Raw genomic sequence first — 18,420 nt, forward strand, 5'->3', positions numbered from 1 at the left:
AGAAAATGGAAGAGTTTGGGAACAAGAGCAACTCAGCCACAAAGTGGTCGGCCATGTAAGCTGAAGGAGAGGGGTCAGCGGATGCTGAGGCGCATAGTACAAAGAGGTCGCTGACTTTCTGCACAGTCAATTGCTACAGAGCTCCAAACTTCATGTTGCCTTCAGATTAGCCCAAGTACAGTACACAGGGAGCTTCATGGAATGGGTTTTTGAATCCAAGCCATACATCACCAAGTGCAATGCAAAGCGCTGGATACAGTGGTGTAAAGCAGCTGCCACTGGACTATAAAGCAGTGGAGATGCCTTCTCTGGAGCGATGAATCACACTTTTCCATTTGGCAATCTGATGGACCAGTCTGGGTTTGGAGGTTGCCAGGAGAATGGTACATTTCTGACTGCACTTGTGCCAAGTGTGAAATTTGGTGGAGGAATTTTGGAGTGGGGATGTTTTTCAGGAGTTGGCCTTGGCCCCTTAGTTCTAGTGAAACTTTGAATGCTTCAGGATACCAAAACATTTTGGACTATTCCATGCTCCCAACCTTGTGGGAAAGGGTTGGAGCACATGGTCCATAAAGACATGGATGACAGAGTCTGGTGTGGATGAACTTGACTGTCCTGACCTGAACTCCATAGAACACCTTTGGAATTAATTAGAGCGGAGACCAAGAGACAGACCTTGTCCATCAACATCAGTGTGTGACCTCACCTCACTGCGCTTTTGGAAGAATGTTCAAAAATTCATATGTACACACTCCTAACCTTATGGACACACTTCCCAGAAGAGTTGAAGCTGTAATAGCAGTTCATCACATTGAACCCTATGAGTTAGGAATTGCTATAACAGCTGAAGATATTCAGCGAAGCCTCAAATCACTATGTACCTCTCAGATGGGTTGAGAATAGCCCTATGCATTTTAAGTCATCCCAAGAGGGAGGAGTGGCTCCCTATCTCGTAGTGACGCAGCGTGAGCTAAGGCCGAGGTTTCTTCACTTTACCAAAAATGGGCTGCTCCTGATGCGCCCGTGCGGCTGGATGAGGGGGTGAAGAACCGCCCCGTGCGCCTGACTCCTGGAACTTCTGCGCTTTTTCAAAGTGAATAGATCACTGACCCGGCGCTAAAAACGGTAAGCTAAAACTCATTTCCCTGTTTCCACTTTGAGACCTTCGCAGTGCTCTACGCTGTTCCCGTTTTTGGCTCCGAGTCATGGGCGCGGTATGGCCGCTATTCTCAGCAGACACGCGTCTATTGCGACCAAGATCTCTGTTTTTATGATTCAGAAGTTGCCATCAATCACTTTTGCTTCTTAACCCGCTTCAAAAAATAACTTCCGTCGAGGGTTCAGTGTTTTTAAAAAGGTGTGTCACAGTAAGACAGACAGAAGGGAGGTTGACTCTATGATGGCACACCATGGCGAAGCGAACATTCATCACAACCCCACGGGGAGAGTTTGGTTGAACTGAAATTCATCCAATTCAATTCAGATGTGTCAAGCAACACACCCTTCCTGTTCATCTACCCCAGCTTCCTCTGAAACAGGATGTCTGTCTGAAGAGTTAATGGCCGAGAGATGATTGATGCCTGTGATTTTTTATTTTATTATTATTAATAAAGAGTCTTTAAGGAATGTCTGCGACGCAATTGATTTAAATAATATTAAAAAATAAAACAACAACAGCAAATAGCAAGACATATGTAAACAACACAGTTATAGACATGCCTGCACAATTTGTATAACTGTACTGTAATTACATTTCTCAAAAATGCTGACAGAATAAAATCCCAGAAAACAATGAAATCGTTGGGGTGGGCACCGCTTGGGACCAAACCGAGTGGCTTCAGAATCAGAGCCAGCATTTCATGAGTGCATTTTTTGAGCCACTTGGAAAACATAAAATATGAAAAACTGTAAGAAGACAAAGAACCAAGGCAATCTAACGTAATCTAATCTAATCAAAATTCTGGGTAACAATCACACAAGGCTCATGTCAAACCTCGGTTCCATATGAGCTTTTATATCTACAATATTATACTGTCTACATAATTTCAAGAACATACAATAACTTCATCAATTCACTGTGGCTCACTCAGAGCCAGGATGCATGGGAGGGGTAAAGCTTGGCTGCAGCTGCTGATCGCACACTAGAGGGAAGTAGTGCTTAACCTGCGGTTTGAGTTGAACAGGTTGAACTTTCACTCTGATTTTGGAGATATGGGGACCCATTTCAGGTCCTGTTTGGTTTAATGTGATTACAGTTTTGTTTTGTGAATTTGTCACATCAGAATTGAAAGAGTCAAAACTGCTTGGTCAATCTCCACATCATCGTGTCACTTGTACACATCAGAAAAAGCAGTTTCTCATGTCTTCGGTCAAGTTGTAAATGCTTTAGTGCATCCATGCAACTGTCTGTACATTTCTCTGCTGTTTTCTCTCTTGTCAGGATGGACTGTGGATTTTGAGCAGATGACAGGATTTTGCTGTCAATCCATTGAACTAATTGTTTTGAGAAATGCACTAGCAAAAATTATGCAGTATCAGTTTGAGCAACTTTGCATAGCCAGTCCAGACATTGCACTGCACAAAATACAACTGGTGGCCACAGAAATTCGTTTTGAACTGAGGACTTCCTTTTGAAACTCTCTGAACTTTGTGTGTTTGCAGAGCATGTGACCAGCAGTCCCTCAAGTGGGTTTTAGACACATACCGACATCCTCAGCACTCACGTCGTCGTGCTTCCTGTAGACAGCTACAATGCCTCTGCTGGTGTTCCCCACTTCCCAGGTGTTTTGGGTGCGTGTTGCCGCCCTGCTCTTCACCTGTGTAGCTTTCAGTGTTGCAGCACATGGTGCAGAACTGGGCGGAGGAGGAATGGCTGACTGGTGCATCTTCTGCTGGGCCTTCAGTTTTGCCTGCACTCTGCTGGTCCTGCTGGTGGAGCAGTGTGGCCTCCAATCCAGAGCCCCCGTATCCTGGTCCAACTTCCCCATCACCATTGCGAGCTATGCTACCCTCCTCTGCCTCTCTGCCTCCATCATCTTCCCGCTGTATTTTCTCAAAGATTCAAGATACCACGGAGAGAGGCGGGATCACCGCATTGTGTCCACGGTCTTCTCCTGCCTAGCCGCTGTTGCGTACATGGGTGAGGTCAGTCTGACCAAAGCAAGACCAGGAGAGGTGGCAGGCTACATGGCTACAGCCCCAGGCCTGCTGAAGGTGTGTCAAACATTTGTGGCCTGTGTGATCTTCATCCTGATCAGTGATCCAGTGTCCTATAACCAGCACGCGGCACTGAAGTGGTGCATGTCTGTGTACTGTATCTGCTTCATCCTCTCCATGGCGGTGGTTGTGCTGTGTGTGGCGGAGTGGACCAGCTGCCTCCCGATCCCCTTCTCTAAATTCCTGTCAGGATATGCCCTCCTGGCTATGATCATGTACCTGACAGCGACAATTATCTGGCCAATCTTCCAGTTCGATAAGAATCACGGGAGGGGAAGTTCTTCAACGAGCCTCATCACAGCTTCGGTGCTCACAGCTCTCAACTTCCTGCTCTACCTTGCTGACCTGACTTACACCACCAGACTTGTGTTTGTCAGCTCCTAACCAGGAAGTCTTTCAGCATGGATCAAATGAGAGCTCGTAACCATTGGGATTATTTGAACTAAATCCTGGCTCCATGAAGATCTGGGATGTTCCATGGGAGGTGAGGTGATGCTCTTCATGTTAGCTCCGTACAGTTGAGGTGAATACACTGTTCTCTTTATTGTTCTGTTGTTGTGTGCGCATGTGTTGAAAGTATGTCTTCATCGACCCCAAGTGTGAATTTTTGTGTGTTGCTTTGTAGCATTTTCCTTCTGGCGCAGTCTTGTTGTATTAATCATCATTCTTTGATAAATATGTCCAACATGAATAAAGTAATGGTGAATCATGTCCAAGCTGAAGTAGTATTCATGAATATAAGACACATTTGCAGGAGATGTAAGTGTTGGAGTCCAGACATTGTTGAGACCGGAGCATATAGAGACAAAGACCAGTGAGGGGCAGAAACCAAGAGCTCAAACTGACCAAGACTATATTCGGTTCAGACTCAGCTGCTCACCAAGATGCTGCATTTGAAACTGTAGCTTTGTTGCAGCACCCCCTAGTGGCAAAACAAAACCCATTGAACTTGTGAATTGCATGTTACACAACCACCTTCGTGGATGCCATCTTTTTTAACATTAATATTCAGCTCTCTACAAGTCAGTTATCAAAATAAATCATGGTATGTTGACAAAACACACCCAGTGTTGGATTTTTTTGTCTTCTTGTTTCGATATTTTCCATCCGTGTTTGCCACAGTCAGACGGACGTCTCCACCTGAACCTGACTCACCACATCCATGAACCTCCATTGTTCCTCCTCTTCTCTCACCTGGTACCAGTCACTCCCCTGATGTGTTCTGCTGTGACCTCGTCCTCCCTGGTCTCATCATGGCAGCTCTTGCTGTTGATCACTCTTGCTGGTGCTTTTACATCATCATACAGTCATCTCCATACCTGTTCCTCCCTGACTGCATTATCATCTTCACTGCCCTTGACCCCTGTCATTCAGTCTAGATCGTCCAAATTCTAAAACTCATTGGCTGGATTTTCAAACTTTTTTTAAAGTAGAATAAGACCCATGTTTTTTCACACGCCTGAATCGGGTATCAATTTTCTGTGGCTATTTACAGATGCAGGCCCTCAGCGCTCAGAAGAAGACTGCAATAACCACATTTCTTTAGAATGTAGTAAATACTAGCTATAATCCTGGCTATTAACATAATTTAGGATAGTTTCACCGAAAATCACAGAGACACCTATAAATGAAATTGAAAGTGCACCTGTCAGACAACAACAAAACATAATGCTTTTTAATAACTGTGCAAGCTTTCCGTGAAATCACATGTTGTCCTTCAAACTGGAAAAGCCAGAAGCCTTTGATGACGATGGATGGAATGTTGATTTGCTGTTGCTTGTTGATCAAACCATCATGTTTATCACAAGTGTATTTGCTTGGATCAACAGCAAATGCAGAAGGTATGATTCCCTCTATTGCAGATTCAGACTTAAAATTTGTCTTGTTGCAACTGTAAGTAACACAGCACATGTAGCTCCTTCCTCTATCCTTCCTGTGCTTAAGTACAGTTACGTATTTGTCCTTTATTTGAGAGATTGATTTGCTTAAACTTCCTCTGGATATGGTGGCGCTAACCTCTACTTTTTATTCCAGCAATACTTTTTATTCAACAATTCTCCACTATGCTCCGTGAGATTAGTTTTACATTTTTAAGTTGTCTGGTTGGCTGAGAGAAATACTGGTTACCCATCATAACCCCAGTTCCAGCACCGGAATTTACGCTGGACCACATTGGGCAGGCGGACCAGATCAGGCAGTGACGTTTTCGACTGCGCCTTCCATCAACAGGAAACAGCTGGACTCAAACTCAACTATGTTAAAAACTAAAAGGCAACACGTTCTGTATGTACAGTAGTTCTGTGGTTGTGTTGAGGGGAGTAAATAACTGAATTTGGTCGCTATGTTATGAACTAAGGATCATGGTTCTTAATCTGTAGTTGAACCATTAAAATGTTGCTTATTAATTCGTATTGCCAGTTAATAATTCATAACAGTTCCTCCCAACAGTCCCAATATACCCGCCTCCTTCTCAGCACGGGCAGTTCTATCGTGGCACGATGCAGTGACACATACTCGGGTAGATCAGATCAGATCAGCTGTGATCGTGAGTGAGGCCAGATGTCAAGACGTGACCATGGATGACGAACTTAAACATCATATGTATTTCGAGAGTCACTGTTTATGTGACATGGAGAAGAAAATCGTCTATTTTCACGTCCGTCGAAAATCTGGTGGAGGGGAGAGCGGAGAGCTACAGACCGTGAAAGAGAATATCGACAGATTGTCCTTCAAATACCGAGAAGGTAAACGATATTATTGTGTTGCTCCTTTTACCCTTGAAATCGTTAGGTCAGCTGTAGAAGCTGACAGCTCTGGAACGACTCATCCAGTTTCGTTTTCCTCAGTAGCGAAAACGAAAGTAAAGCCGCCTGTTATGAAATCACAGCAATATTATGAAAAAAAACATATATATTATAGATATGCCGTCGATGGAATGAAGAGAGTCGTCAGCGTCTTCACTGATGTTTATTGCCACCGTAGAACTGAACAGACACAGTCATTAGCATTCGCTCGGTCAAAGAACAACTTCAATTGTCACGGAAATATAACGCAAAGTATAGACAAACGAACCACTTTGGTCTCCTTTGCATCAACGGCAGACTTAGATCGTGAACAGCAATTCTTCTTTGCGGAGTAAAAAATACCTCAACAAAAAATGGATGACTGGAAACAAACTTTCTTTCGTCTTTGTCAAGCAACATCAATAAAAAACGTACTTTCCGGTAAAGACTTTCAAAATAAAATACAACAACAACAATGCACAACCAATTAACAAAGCACCCAAAACATTCACATTTACAATAGAAATTTTGAATTTGAATCTGTTTCGGTCTGTTTCATCCATATACCAGATCAGCATGTGGTGAAGTGTGGGGAAAAGGAGCTGTTGTTGACAGTCCGAGAGAGCCTTCAAGAACAATCTGCACCTCTGACAGAACCGGTGAATGTGAGTTGTTTTTTTGTTTTTTCTTTTTAAGTCAATCAATGATAAACCTGTCTAACTATCAACCCCTCAACAAACTTTTATTTTGGTCCACATTGTAAGAGACACCGACAAACACAATTGCCATGTCAACAGAGCAAAAAAGCATCCTGTCGTCTCTAAAGAAGACATGTAAATGACAGCTAGAATGTGAGAGAGTACTAGTACTTTCAATGAGTGAGTTGGTGAATATCTTTCGCATCATACTTTCAGATGTTTGTAGTACAGTTCCAATTCAGTCCTTAATTCTTTGGCTTACAGAGTATAAGGACTATATTTGACAACTTGATAAGGCTCTTTCAATACAGCTATTGATTGGGAGCCCTATTGTGATTATGTATTTATTTATTTTGGCATCAAATATCACTGCATATTCTTAGTGTTATTAATAGTCTGTGCAACTTTGTCAAAGTTTTTATTTATTCAGTGAAATTTATTTATTTTAATGTAGACAATATGAGGCCCTGGATGTGACATGCATGACTTTATATATGTATATATTTTTATCTCAACATAACTTTTATGTTGTGATAATTAGTATGTCAAGATAATTTTTTCGTTGCTCAAAATACATTATTATATAAATAAGGCTATAAAAATATTAAAGTCTCAGATCCATCTCTCCCAACTCATCGGAACTCTTCAGTGATGTTGTTGCCCATTGTTCATTTGTCTGTAGGATTTTCCGTCCTCTCCAGAAGACGTTCAGCAAGTGGAGACTTTTCATCCTCCAGCACAACCAACACATGGTGTGTACATACACGCAGCTCTCTTGTTCATAGACTCACATGTTGAAATAATGCCTTTCAGAAACTCCACTTAGAATCGCTTTACTTGGGAAAACTGGAGCCGGGAAGAGCAGCCTCTGTAACACCATATTTGGGGAGGAAGTATTCACCACAGACCATACTCCGCTCTCTGAAACAAGAACGTGCCAGGCGGAGACTCGATTTGTCCAAGACAAGTGCATTACTTTGGTGGACACTCCGGGTTTCTTTGACACAGGAATATCTGAAGAAGATCTGAAACCGGAGATCATGAGATTAATCACGGAGTGTTCTCCAGGACCACACGCCCTTTTCATTGTGCTGAAAGTTGAAAAATACACTGAGCAAGAGCAGGAAGTCATTGCCAAAATATTGCACTACTTCACTGAAGATGTGTTCAAGTACGCCGTGATCATATTTACTCATGGTGACCAGCTTCCAGAAGACACCAGCATTGAGCAATTTGTAAGTCACAGCAAACAGTTGTCTGAGCTGCTGAACAGGTGCAACAACCGTTACCATGTAGTGGATAATAAATACTGGAACATCAAACAAAAACATGAATGCAGGACCAACCGCTTCCAAGTGGAGGAGATACTCAACACGGTGGTCAGGATGGTGCAGGACAACAATGGAGCTCATCACAGCAATGCAATGTTTGAGCGGGTGGAGAAAGAAATCGAGAGTGAGGTGAATCTTTTGAAACAGTCTGCAAAAGATGTGCCACAGGAAGAGATAAGAAAAAAAGCCAGGGCAATTGTTTCCAATAGATTTCTGACCCAACTTACAGGGATCACAACAGGGATTTTGTTGGGAGCATTTTTTGGTGTGGGGACATTGACATCATCACCAGTTATGGCTTTAATGAAATGTGTCGGAAAGGGAGCTGGAGTGATGGGACTCGCCACACTGGCTGTAGGAGGTGCTGTCGGAGGTTCTTTCATCGGGTACGAGGCCAGTCAAGATGCTGTCTCACCAAAGGAGGCAGCAAAGGCCACTTTCTTTGCTTTTCTGAAAAAACTTGGTTTCCGAAAGGGACCATAAATGGTTCTTGACATTTTGTGACAGTTAATTGCGACTTAGTGAATATAAGGTGCATTCATATTGCCTGTTTTTCAACGTCTGGGGTGAAATACAAGAACAATTTTGGATTTCTTACTTTTCTATCGTCTGATGAATTGGTGCCTCAACACCCTTTGGAGCCAACTTTTTAGTTTACTCTGGTCCAACTTCCCCATCACCATTGCGAGCTATGCTACCCTCCTCTGCCTCTCTGCCTCCATCATCTTCCCGCTGTATTTCCTCAAAGATTCAAGATACCACGGAGAGAGGCGGGATCACCACATTGTGTCCACGGTCTTCTCCTGCTTAGCCGCTGTTGCGTACATGGGTGAGGTCAGTCTGACCAAAGCAAGACCAGGAGAGGTGGCAGGCTACATGGCTACAGCCCCAGGCCTGCTGAAGGTGTGTCAAACATTTGTGGCCTGTGTGATCTTCATCCTGATCAGTGATCCAGTGTCCTATAACCAGCACGCAGCACTGAAGTGGTGCATGTCTGTGTACTGTATCTGCTTCATCCTCTCCATGGCGGTGGTTGTGCTGTGTGTGGCGGAGTGGACCAGCTGCCTCCCGATCCCCTTCTCTAAATTCCTGTCAGGATATGCCCTCCTGGCTATGATCATGTACCTGACAGCGACAATTATTTGGCCAATCTTCCAGTTCGATAAGAATCACGGGAGGGGAAGTTCTTCAACGAGCCTCATCACAGCTTCGGTGCTCACAGCTCTCAACTTCCTGCTCTACCTTGCTGACCTGACTTACACCACCAGACTTGTGTTTGTCAGCTCCTAACCAGGAAATCTTTCAGCATGGATCAAATGAGAGCTCATAACCATTGGGATTATTTAACTAAATCCTGGCTCCATGAAGATCTGGGATGTTCCATGGGAGGTGAGGTGATGCTCTTCATGTTAGCTCCGTACAGTTGAGGTGAATACACTGTTCTCTTTATTGTTCTGTTGTTGTGTGCGCATGTGTTGAAAGTATGTCTTCATCGACCCCAAGTGTGAATTTTTGTGTGTTGCTTTGTAGCATTTTCCTTCTGGCGCAGTCTTGTTGTATTAATCATCATTCTTTTGATAAATATGTCCAACATGAATAAAGTAATGGTGAATCATGTCCAAGCTGAAGTAGTATTCATGAATATAAGACACATTTGCAGGAGATGTAAGTGTTGGAATCCAGACATTGTTGAGACCGGAGCATATAGAGACAAAGACCAGTGAGGGGCCGAAACCAAGAGCTCAAACTGACCAAGACTATATTCGGTTCAGACTCAGCTGCTCACCAAGCTGCTGCATTTGAAACTGTAGCTTTGTTGCAGCACCCCCTAGTGGCAAAACAAATCCCATTGAACTTGTGAATTGCATGTTACACAACCACTTTCGAGGATTCCATCTTTGAAAGGAGCCACATTAGCAACAGATATAGTGTGTTGTCCAAGTGAGAGCTGATCATCTTGAAAACGTTTTTTTTTTTTTTTAACATTAATATTCAGCTCTCTACAAGTCAGTTATCAAAATAAATCATGGTATGTTGACAAAACACACCCAGTGTTGGATTTTTTTGTCTTCTTGTTTCGATATTTTCCATCCGTGTTTGCCACAGTCAGACGGACGTCTCCACCTGAACCTGACTCACCACATCCATGAACCTCCATTGTTCCTCCTCTTCTCTCACCTGGTACCAGTCACCCCCCTGATGTGTTCTGCTGTGACCTCGTCCTCCCTGGTCTCATCATGGCAGCTCTTGCTGTTGATCACTCTTGCTGGTGCTTTTCGTCACACATCATCACAGTCATCTCCATACCTGTTCCTCCCTGACTGCATTATCATCTTCACTGCCCTTGACCCCTGTCATTCAGTCTAGATTCTCCAACTTTGAGAAGTCATTGGCTGATTTTTTTTAATTTTTATGTGGGATAAGACCATGTTTTATCACACACCTTAATTGGGTATTAATCTTCTGTGGCTATTTACAGATGCAGGCCCTCAGCGCTCAGAAGAAGTCGTAGAAAATACTAGCTGTAATGCTAGCTATTAACATAATTTAGTTATGTTAGTCTAGTTTCACCGAAAATCACAGAGACACACCTATAAATGAAATTGAAAGTGCACCTGTCAGACAACAACAAAACATAATGCTTTTTAATAACTGTATGAGCTTTCCGTGAAATCACATGTTGTCCTTCAAACTGGAAAAACCAGAAGTCTTTGACGAATTCATACACACAACCACTCATACTTGGATGACGATGGATGGTAAGTTGCTTTGCTCTTGGATATCTGTTGATCAAACGATCACGTTTATCACAAGTGTGTTTTACATTTTGTTTGGAACAACAAATGCATAAGGCATGGTTCCCTTGGTTGCAGATTCAGACTTAAAATATGTCATGTTGCAACTGGATGTGGACACAAAAATAAAATTCTCAAGGCAGTGTTCTGCAACGAGAGGCAGCAAAAGTCAGTGAAAGAGAGTCATGAGCAGTAAACGGTTCAGAAGAGGCAAAGGAAAGAGTTTCAGTGACATTGGCGTCTGTACCCACTGTCACCACAGCAGTCTTGTTAGGTTGATCTTCCAGATTGGTTGTGGAGCTTCTTGTTTCCTTTTTAGAGATCAAGCCATATAAACTTGCACCTGCAGAGAGCTGACACGTAACTGATGGGAGAGTAAACAAAACACAAAATCAAAATAATCACATGATGCGATTACATAAACATGTAAACTAAAAAAAAGGAAAGTGGATATATTTACTTTTGTCATGGTTATTTTCTTTTTGACAATAAAGAACAACTTTGAAATGTCTCTCAGATTAAAAAAAAAATTATTACATGTTTAAATTCTTGTGAAATGTATTTTCAGCTGCGAGAGTAACAAAGCACATATATCTCCTTCCTGTATTTAAGAACAATTAAGTATGATTTATTTAAACTTCCAGTGAATATGTTGGTGATAACCACCACTTTTTTTTTCCACTTTTTATTCAACAACACCCCACAGTGCTCCGTTACATACATAGTTAGTAGAGTTAGTAGAGTTTAAACATTTTAAGTTGTTTGGTTGGCTGAGAGAAATACTGGTTTCCCATCATAACCCCAGTTCCAGCACCGGGATTTCCGCCGAACCACGTCGGGCAGGCGGACCAGATCAGGCAGTGACGTTTTCTACTGCGCACTTCCATCGACAGCTGAACTCAAACTAAACTACAACAAAGAGGCAACATGTTCTGCATGGACAGCAATTCTGTGCTTGTGTTGAGGGGAGTAAACAAATGAATTTGGTCGCTAAGTTTGTTATGAACTGAGGATCATGGTTCTTAGTCTGTAGATGAACCATTAAAATATTGGTTATTAATTAATATTATCAGTTAATAATTCGTAACAGTTCCTCCCAACAGTCCCAATATAGCCGCCTCGTGATCCGCTTTATCAGCACGGGCAGTTCTATCGTGGCACGATGCAGTGACACATACTCGGGTAGATCAGATCAGATCAGCTGTGATCGTGAGTGAGGCCAGATGTCAAGACGTGACCATGGATGACGAATTTAAACATCATATATACTTCGAGACTCACTCTTTACGTGACGTGGAGAGGAAGAAAATCGTCAACTATTTTCACGTCCGTCGAAAATCTGGTGGAGGGGAGAGCGGAGACCTACAGACCGTGAAAGAGAATATCTACAGATTGTCTTTCAAATACAGAGAAGGTAAACGATATTATTGTGTTGATCTTTTTACCCTTGAAATCGTTAGGTCAGCTGTAGAAGCTGACAGCTCTGGAACGACTCAACCAGTTTCGTTTTCCTCAGTAGCGAAAACGAAAGTAAAGCCGCCTGTTATGAAATCAGAACGACATTATGGAATTAAAAAAGAAATGTTGAATTTGAATCTGAAGAAGTTTCATCCATATACCAGATCAGCAAGCGGTGCTGCAGAAGTCTCAGCATGTGGTGAAGTGTGGGGAAAAGGAGCTGTTGTTGACAGTCCGAGAGAGCCTTCAACAACAATTCGCACCTCTGACAGAACCGGTCAATGTGAGTTTTTTTTTTTTTTCAATCAATCATCAACCTGTCTAAGTTTTATTTTATTATTATTATGTATTCAGTTACATGTATTTATTTTAATGTAGACAACACAGAGCCTAGGATATGATATGCAAGTGTTTTTTTTATGTTACGTCTGTGGCAAAAGCAAGAGCAGGCGATGAGACGGCAAACTTCCAACCACTTTATTTACTCCAAACAGAACTCACTCCCCTCCCCTCACAGTCAATATATACATCACCACGCCCCATACCCATAAACCATCTGGGTGAGAGAACACACCCCTTAATGTCCACCACACGTCCACTTTTTACGACTTTTTTTTTAGTCTTGAGATAAACTTTCATCTCGTGTTTTATTTACTTATTTTTTTATTTACTATTAGTGGGTAAAAATAATTTTTATGATGCTCAAAATACAGTATTATATAAATACAGCTAAAAAAAACTTTTTCCTCAAGACTCACAGATCCTTAGAAAAATACGACTTAAATCCTTTTTTTTTTTTAATCTCAAAAGTGAAGTGAGTAGAAGACAGATACTGTTGATATAAACTATATTAACAGGCATTACGTGCAATAGTGTAATTTGACTACATTATTGTCGGTGACTGAGAACATGATTATTTGTTTTTCAAAGCTCAAACTAAATGCAGGATATCCCTCCAACAGAGCCAAAGTAGCAGTTCTACCTCATCGCCAGCAGAGGGAGCTCAGCAACTCACTGAAAATGGATCGACCTCGATTCTCCATTTGGCTGAGGCCAAACGTCGCCTTCTTTGGGGCCACATTGAAGAGTGCATGAGGCAGAAGTGTTCAGAGCTGAAGGTTTCACACGGAGATGTTGGCGAAATAGTCCTGAAAGGCTCTAACAGGGAGATTCAAAAAGCGACTGACTTCATCAAGGCCAAAGAAAAGCTGGTGATGGTACGATCAGTTTCTGAGATTGGTCCACGTCTCTTAACTTTCCTGAAGTCATTAAAACCAGGGGTCCTGGAGGACATTTTAAAAATCGACGATGAGGTTGAGGTGGACTTGGTGGGCACAGAGTTGAAACTCTTGTCACTCTCCTCCGACCAGCTTGCTGAAACAGAGGCGCTGCTGCTCAGAGGGTTTAAAGAAGTAAACACTGATGTTCCTGAGAGCTCCACCAGTCCATCAGCTCTTCGGGGGACACTTGAAAGCAAAGTGGAGCTGATGAATCAAAGGGGCACCAGAGTTCAGGCCCATTTTTCTTCTAATGGGAAAGCTTGTCTGTTGGGCTATGCAAGAGAGGTGGATGAGCTAGCTAGAGATATCGCTGAGTTGAATTCTGACAAGTGTCCTGAAGGAAGTCAGGATCTACAGCTGTTATCTGAGTCACAAAGTTTCCAGGAAGAGGATGGTTTGGAGCGTCCTTTTAGCCCAGGAGCTAGCTCGCTGGAACAAGTCTCATCCGATGATCCTGGTGATAATCCATGGATAAAAGTTTTCGCAAATTATCATCTTCAGGAAGAGCTAGTGGTTGTCTTATGTCATGGTGACATCACTAAACTGCGTGCCGATGCGCTGGTTAATGCTGCCAATGAAAGTTTGGACCATAGAGGTGGAGGTGTTTCTGCTGCTCTCAGTGAAGCTGGTGGTCCTCAGGTGCAGGCGGAAAGCAACGCCTTGGTGGAGACGTTGGGAACAATTCCAGTAGGTGGAGTGGTGATGACGAATGCAGGAAACTTAAGGTGCAAGAAACTGCTGCATGCTGTGGGTCCTGTCGCTGGATTAGTCGGAGGCAAGGAGAAGATCTTACTGCAAGAAACCGTTCATTTGGTTCTGAGTCAGGCTGAGCAGCTGGGGTTTCGCTCAGTAGCCATGCCCTGTATCAGCTCAGGTTCTGCTGGTGTTCCCGTCAGTGTTAGCGCCAAGGCAATCATCACCGCAATCAAAAAATTTAGTAGTCAGCGAGGTGGGAGTCTCAGGTCGGTTGTCTTGGTGGATAACAGAGAGGAAGTAGTGAGGGCCATGCAAAGAACCTGTGATGGGATTCTCCAGGGGACAGCAGGAAATGGAGCAAGGTGGATCAAAACCGATTGCTTCTCGCTACATAAAGGAGAATCTGCCAGAGACCATGTGACCCATTTGCGTGTTGAAATTGTCAGTGGAAACATCGAGGACCAGCAGGTGAGTCAGGTTTTGTGTATTTGTGTAGCTACTGTTTTCAGTTGTGCTTATATACAGTATATTTTATATAGAACATGTAGTTGTTTGTTTTGTTATTGTTTTGGGTTTTTGTAGTCTTGTCTTTGTTGTCTCAGCCTCCTGAACCCGAGTACACAACAATTGCGATCACAAATAGCATGTGGGGAGGAGAAAAGCTTAACCACTAAATTGAGGACCTTTTGGCTAAGATCTTTCCATGAATGACGACAGACTCCAGATTAAAATCTTGGATTTGCATGATCTGCTCTGTGTCTCAGCTCCTTTGAGCTCTGCTGGCAACCAATACTGGGACAAGTATAAAGGACCACACCATCTGCAAAGACCACTATTTGATTTTTGATACGGTCAAAGTGAGAATTCCAGACCAATATTATCAGGCCTGCTGATCCAAATTGGGAATGTAGATTTCAATGTGTCCAGCAGCCTGTACCAAAGCAGGACCTCCAACAGGAGCCCACCAGACGTATGGTGCTACAGTATACTTCAGGCTTCATCATAGGAAGGCTCAGAAATCCAGGAGAGCTGGAGGAGGCTGCTGGGGAGAAGGGAGACCAATTGCAAAGGCTAATGACTAGCATAGGATGATGGATGAGTTTTTTTAAAATAATTCATATCATATTCTCACCTTCCTAGAAGATTGTTGTGGATGACCTTTCATTTTTTCAGAACTTGAACAAATCCAATTGTCTCTCATGTTTAATCTCTTCACAGTCAGATGCTGTAGTGTGTCCAATGGATGGCCACAATCCCAACTCCACTCGCATTGGGAACACGCTCGCAGACTTGGAAGGGTCTCAGCTATCCAGACGGTTCAACGAAGAAGCAAAGGAGCAAACGTTCCCAGGAGACACAGTTTTGGTTGAAGGTTTTTCTGCCCTTCTATCTAAGGCAGTGATCTATGTCCATCTGGTACCGTGGGATGGCGATCAGCATGGAACCGCAGTAGAAGTGGGTAGTGGATTTAAGTCAAATAATTTCAAGCCTGTTCTTCAGAAATGGCTGACATTCTCATTTATTGCAGATTCTGAAACTAGGAATGAAGAATATTTTGGGTGTGTGTGAAAGCAGAGGATTTAAGTCTGTTGCTCTTCCACCACTCGGAGTTGGTGCAGCGCTGCAGTTCCCTGAAGAAGTGACATCCGATGTACTATTTGAGGAGCTGTATGGTCGTGAATGTCATTCAACACCGTTGTTGGTCCGCTTTGTCATTCACCCCAGTCAGCAGCAGTCCAGCCAGGTAATAGTCAAGCAATTCAGAGAATCATCTCTCCCAACTCATCGGAACTCTTCAGTGATGTTGTTGCCCATTGTTCATTTGTCTGTAGGATTTTCCGTCCTCTCCAGAAGACGTTCAGCAAGTGGAGACTTTTCATCCTCCAGCACAACCAACACATGGTGTGTACATACACACAGCTCTCTTGTTCATAGACTCACATGTTGAAATAATGCCTTTCAGAAACTCCACTTAGAATCGCTTTACTTGGGAAAACTGGAGCCGGGAAAAGCAGCCTCTGTAACACCATATTTGGGGAGGAAGTATTCACCACAGACCATACTCCGCTCTCTGAAACAAGAACGTGCCAGGCGGAGACTCGATTTGTCCAAGACAAGTGCATTACTTTGGTGGACACTCCGGGTTTCTTTGACACAGGAATGTCTGAAGAAGATCTGAAACCGGAGATCATGAGATTAATCACGGAGTGTTCTCCAGGACCACACGCCCTTTTCATTGTGCTGAAAGTTGAAAAATACACTGAGCAAGAGCAGGAAGTCATTGCCAAAATATTGCACTACTTCACTGAAGATGTGTTCAAGTACGCCGTGATCATATTTACTCATGGTGACCAGCTTCCAGAAGACACCAGCATTGAGCAATTTGTAAGTCACAGCAAACAGTTGTCTGAGCTGCTGAACAGATGCAACAACCGTTACCATGTAGTGGATAATAAATACTGGAACATCAAACAAAAACATGAATGCAGGACCAACCGCTTCCAAGTGGAGGAGATACTCAACACAGTGGTCAGGATGGTGCAGGACAACAATGGAGCTCATCACAGCAATGCAATGTTTGAGCGGGTGGAGAAAGAAATCGAGAGTGAGGTGAATCTTTTGAAACAGTCTGCAAAAGATGTGCCACAGGAAGAGATAAGAAAAAAAGCCAGGGCAATTGTTTCCAATAGATTTCTGACCCAACTTACAGGGATCACAACAGGGATTTTGTTGGGAGCATTTTTTGGTGTGGGGACATTGGCATCATCACCAGTTATGGCTTTAATGAAATGTGTCGGAAAGGGAGCTGGAGTGATGGGACTCGCCACACTGGCTGTAGAAGGTGCTGTCAGAGGTTCTTCCATGGGGTACGAGGCCAGTCAAGATGCTGTCTCACCAAAGGAGGCAGCAAAGGCCACTTTCTTTGCTTTTCTGAAAAAACTTGGTTTCCGAAAGGGACCATAAATGGTTCTTGACATTTTGTGACAGTTAATTGCGACTTAGTGAATATAAGGTGCATTCATATTGCCTGTTATTTAATGTCTGGGGTGAAATACAAGAATAATTTTGGATTTCATGCTTTTCTCCCTTTGATAAATTGGTGCCTGAACACCCTTTGGAACCAACTTTTTAGTTTACTCTCTCTGGAGCTGCAACTGGTTCCACAAGTGGAGCAAGGAAATATACTTTAACTCAAGCTGAGGGCTGTGTCTTCCAATTGTTTGGTGTTTGGTTGCTTTGGTTTCGCAACTAGTATGTACCTAGATGAAATCCAACCCAAGTCATACCTGGGTATCTTCACAATTGTACGTTCCCCCTGTGCTCATGTCTGATTCTCAGGTCAAATTGCCAGTGATCAATCAATTATTCTAAATGATCTGTTGGTGTGAGTAGTTTCCATCTACACTGTGAACAACCCTTTACTGTGAGGTGTTCATCTGACCCTTGCATGCTGGGGAACAGCACATGAAATCAATGCAATAAAAAGTTCACAAAGACGTCTGGTTGTATTTCATCAGGTCAAGTGCTCATCCCGCAGAGCATGACAGACTGAGATGAATAACATATGCAAGAGGGCTTGGTTCTCACAATGTGTTTTTGGTTTGGATGCGTAAGCGTCTTCTCTACAGACGATATGGTTCTGGTGATTGGGATGGCGATGTTTTTTATTTTTTTCATTAGGGTTGATATTAGTCGGTATCACAATATAAAACAAATAGCTATTTTTGTCTGTGTTTGGTCTTCTTTTAGCTCCCTGTCACTCTCAAACAAAGGCATCTAAAGGTTGGAAGGGAATCCTTCAGTGACTTGGTCTGATAAGGACGGCTCCCAAACGTCTGAGTGAAGACTCAGTTCAGTTGGATCAGGAGCTATTTCATAAATAGAGCGTTCTGAAAATGACTGTCTTGTTAAAGGTTTAGATAAACATTTTTCCATTTTCAATTGGACAGTGGTGGGCCGTCAGGGCCAGCAAGGCCTTCTCTCTGCAGGCCTAACATAACCAGAAAACATGAGTATGTTTATGACAAAAGTGAATTATATTTTTATTGTAGCTTCCCGAAATATATTTTACAGTACATAGTATGTATAATAACAACCATGTTTATGTCATAGTATATCCCAGGTGTTGTTTTTCTAGGTTAGAGTTTTTATCCAATCAGAAT

The 18,420-nt window shown here is 42.9% G+C and overlaps 3 protein-coding genes across 3 annotated transcripts; all 3 read left to right on the top strand.

Annotated features, from left to right (window-relative positions):
• Positions 1–996: 996 nt before the first annotated feature.
• LOC128756055 (myeloid-associated differentiation marker homolog) lies at positions 997–4,231 on the top strand. Its single transcript, XM_053860204.1, has 2 exons — positions 997–1,125; positions 2,662–4,231. The coding sequence occupies exon 2, from the start codon at positions 2,752–2,754 to the stop codon at positions 3,598–3,600; it is 849 nt and encodes a 282-aa protein (XP_053716179.1). The 5' UTR covers positions 997–1,125; positions 2,662–2,751; the 3' UTR covers positions 3,601–4,231.
• An 808-nt stretch (positions 4,232–5,039) lies between these two features.
• On the top strand, positions 5,040–17,943 carry LOC128755950 (uncharacterized). The gene is made up of 12 exons (XM_053860064.1): positions 5,040–5,960; positions 6,570–6,664; positions 7,380–7,449; positions 7,511–8,510; positions 8,682–9,302; positions 11,957–12,237; positions 12,446–12,564; positions 13,244–14,725; positions 15,476–15,712; positions 15,786–16,001; positions 16,090–16,159; positions 16,221–17,943. The coding sequence occupies exons 1-12, from the start codon at positions 5,792–5,794 to the stop codon at positions 17,219–17,221; spliced, it is 5,361 nt and encodes a 1,786-aa protein (XP_053716039.1). The 5' UTR covers positions 5,040–5,791; the 3' UTR covers positions 17,222–17,943.
• On the top strand, positions 8,484–9,896 carry LOC128756382 (myeloid-associated differentiation marker homolog). The gene has a single exon (XM_053860864.1). It carries the CDS (start codon positions 8,641–8,643, stop codon positions 9,316–9,318), a length of 678 nt encoding a protein of 225 aa, XP_053716839.1. The 5' UTR covers positions 8,484–8,640; the 3' UTR covers positions 9,319–9,896.
• Positions 17,944–18,420: the final 477 nt, after the last annotated feature.

Source organism: Synchiropus splendidus, chromosome 3 (genome assembly GCF_027744825.2).
Source record: "Synchiropus splendidus isolate RoL2022-P1 chromosome 3, RoL_Sspl_1.0, whole genome shotgun sequence".
NCBI lineage: Eukaryota > Metazoa > Chordata > Actinopteri > Syngnathiformes > Callionymidae > Synchiropus > Synchiropus splendidus.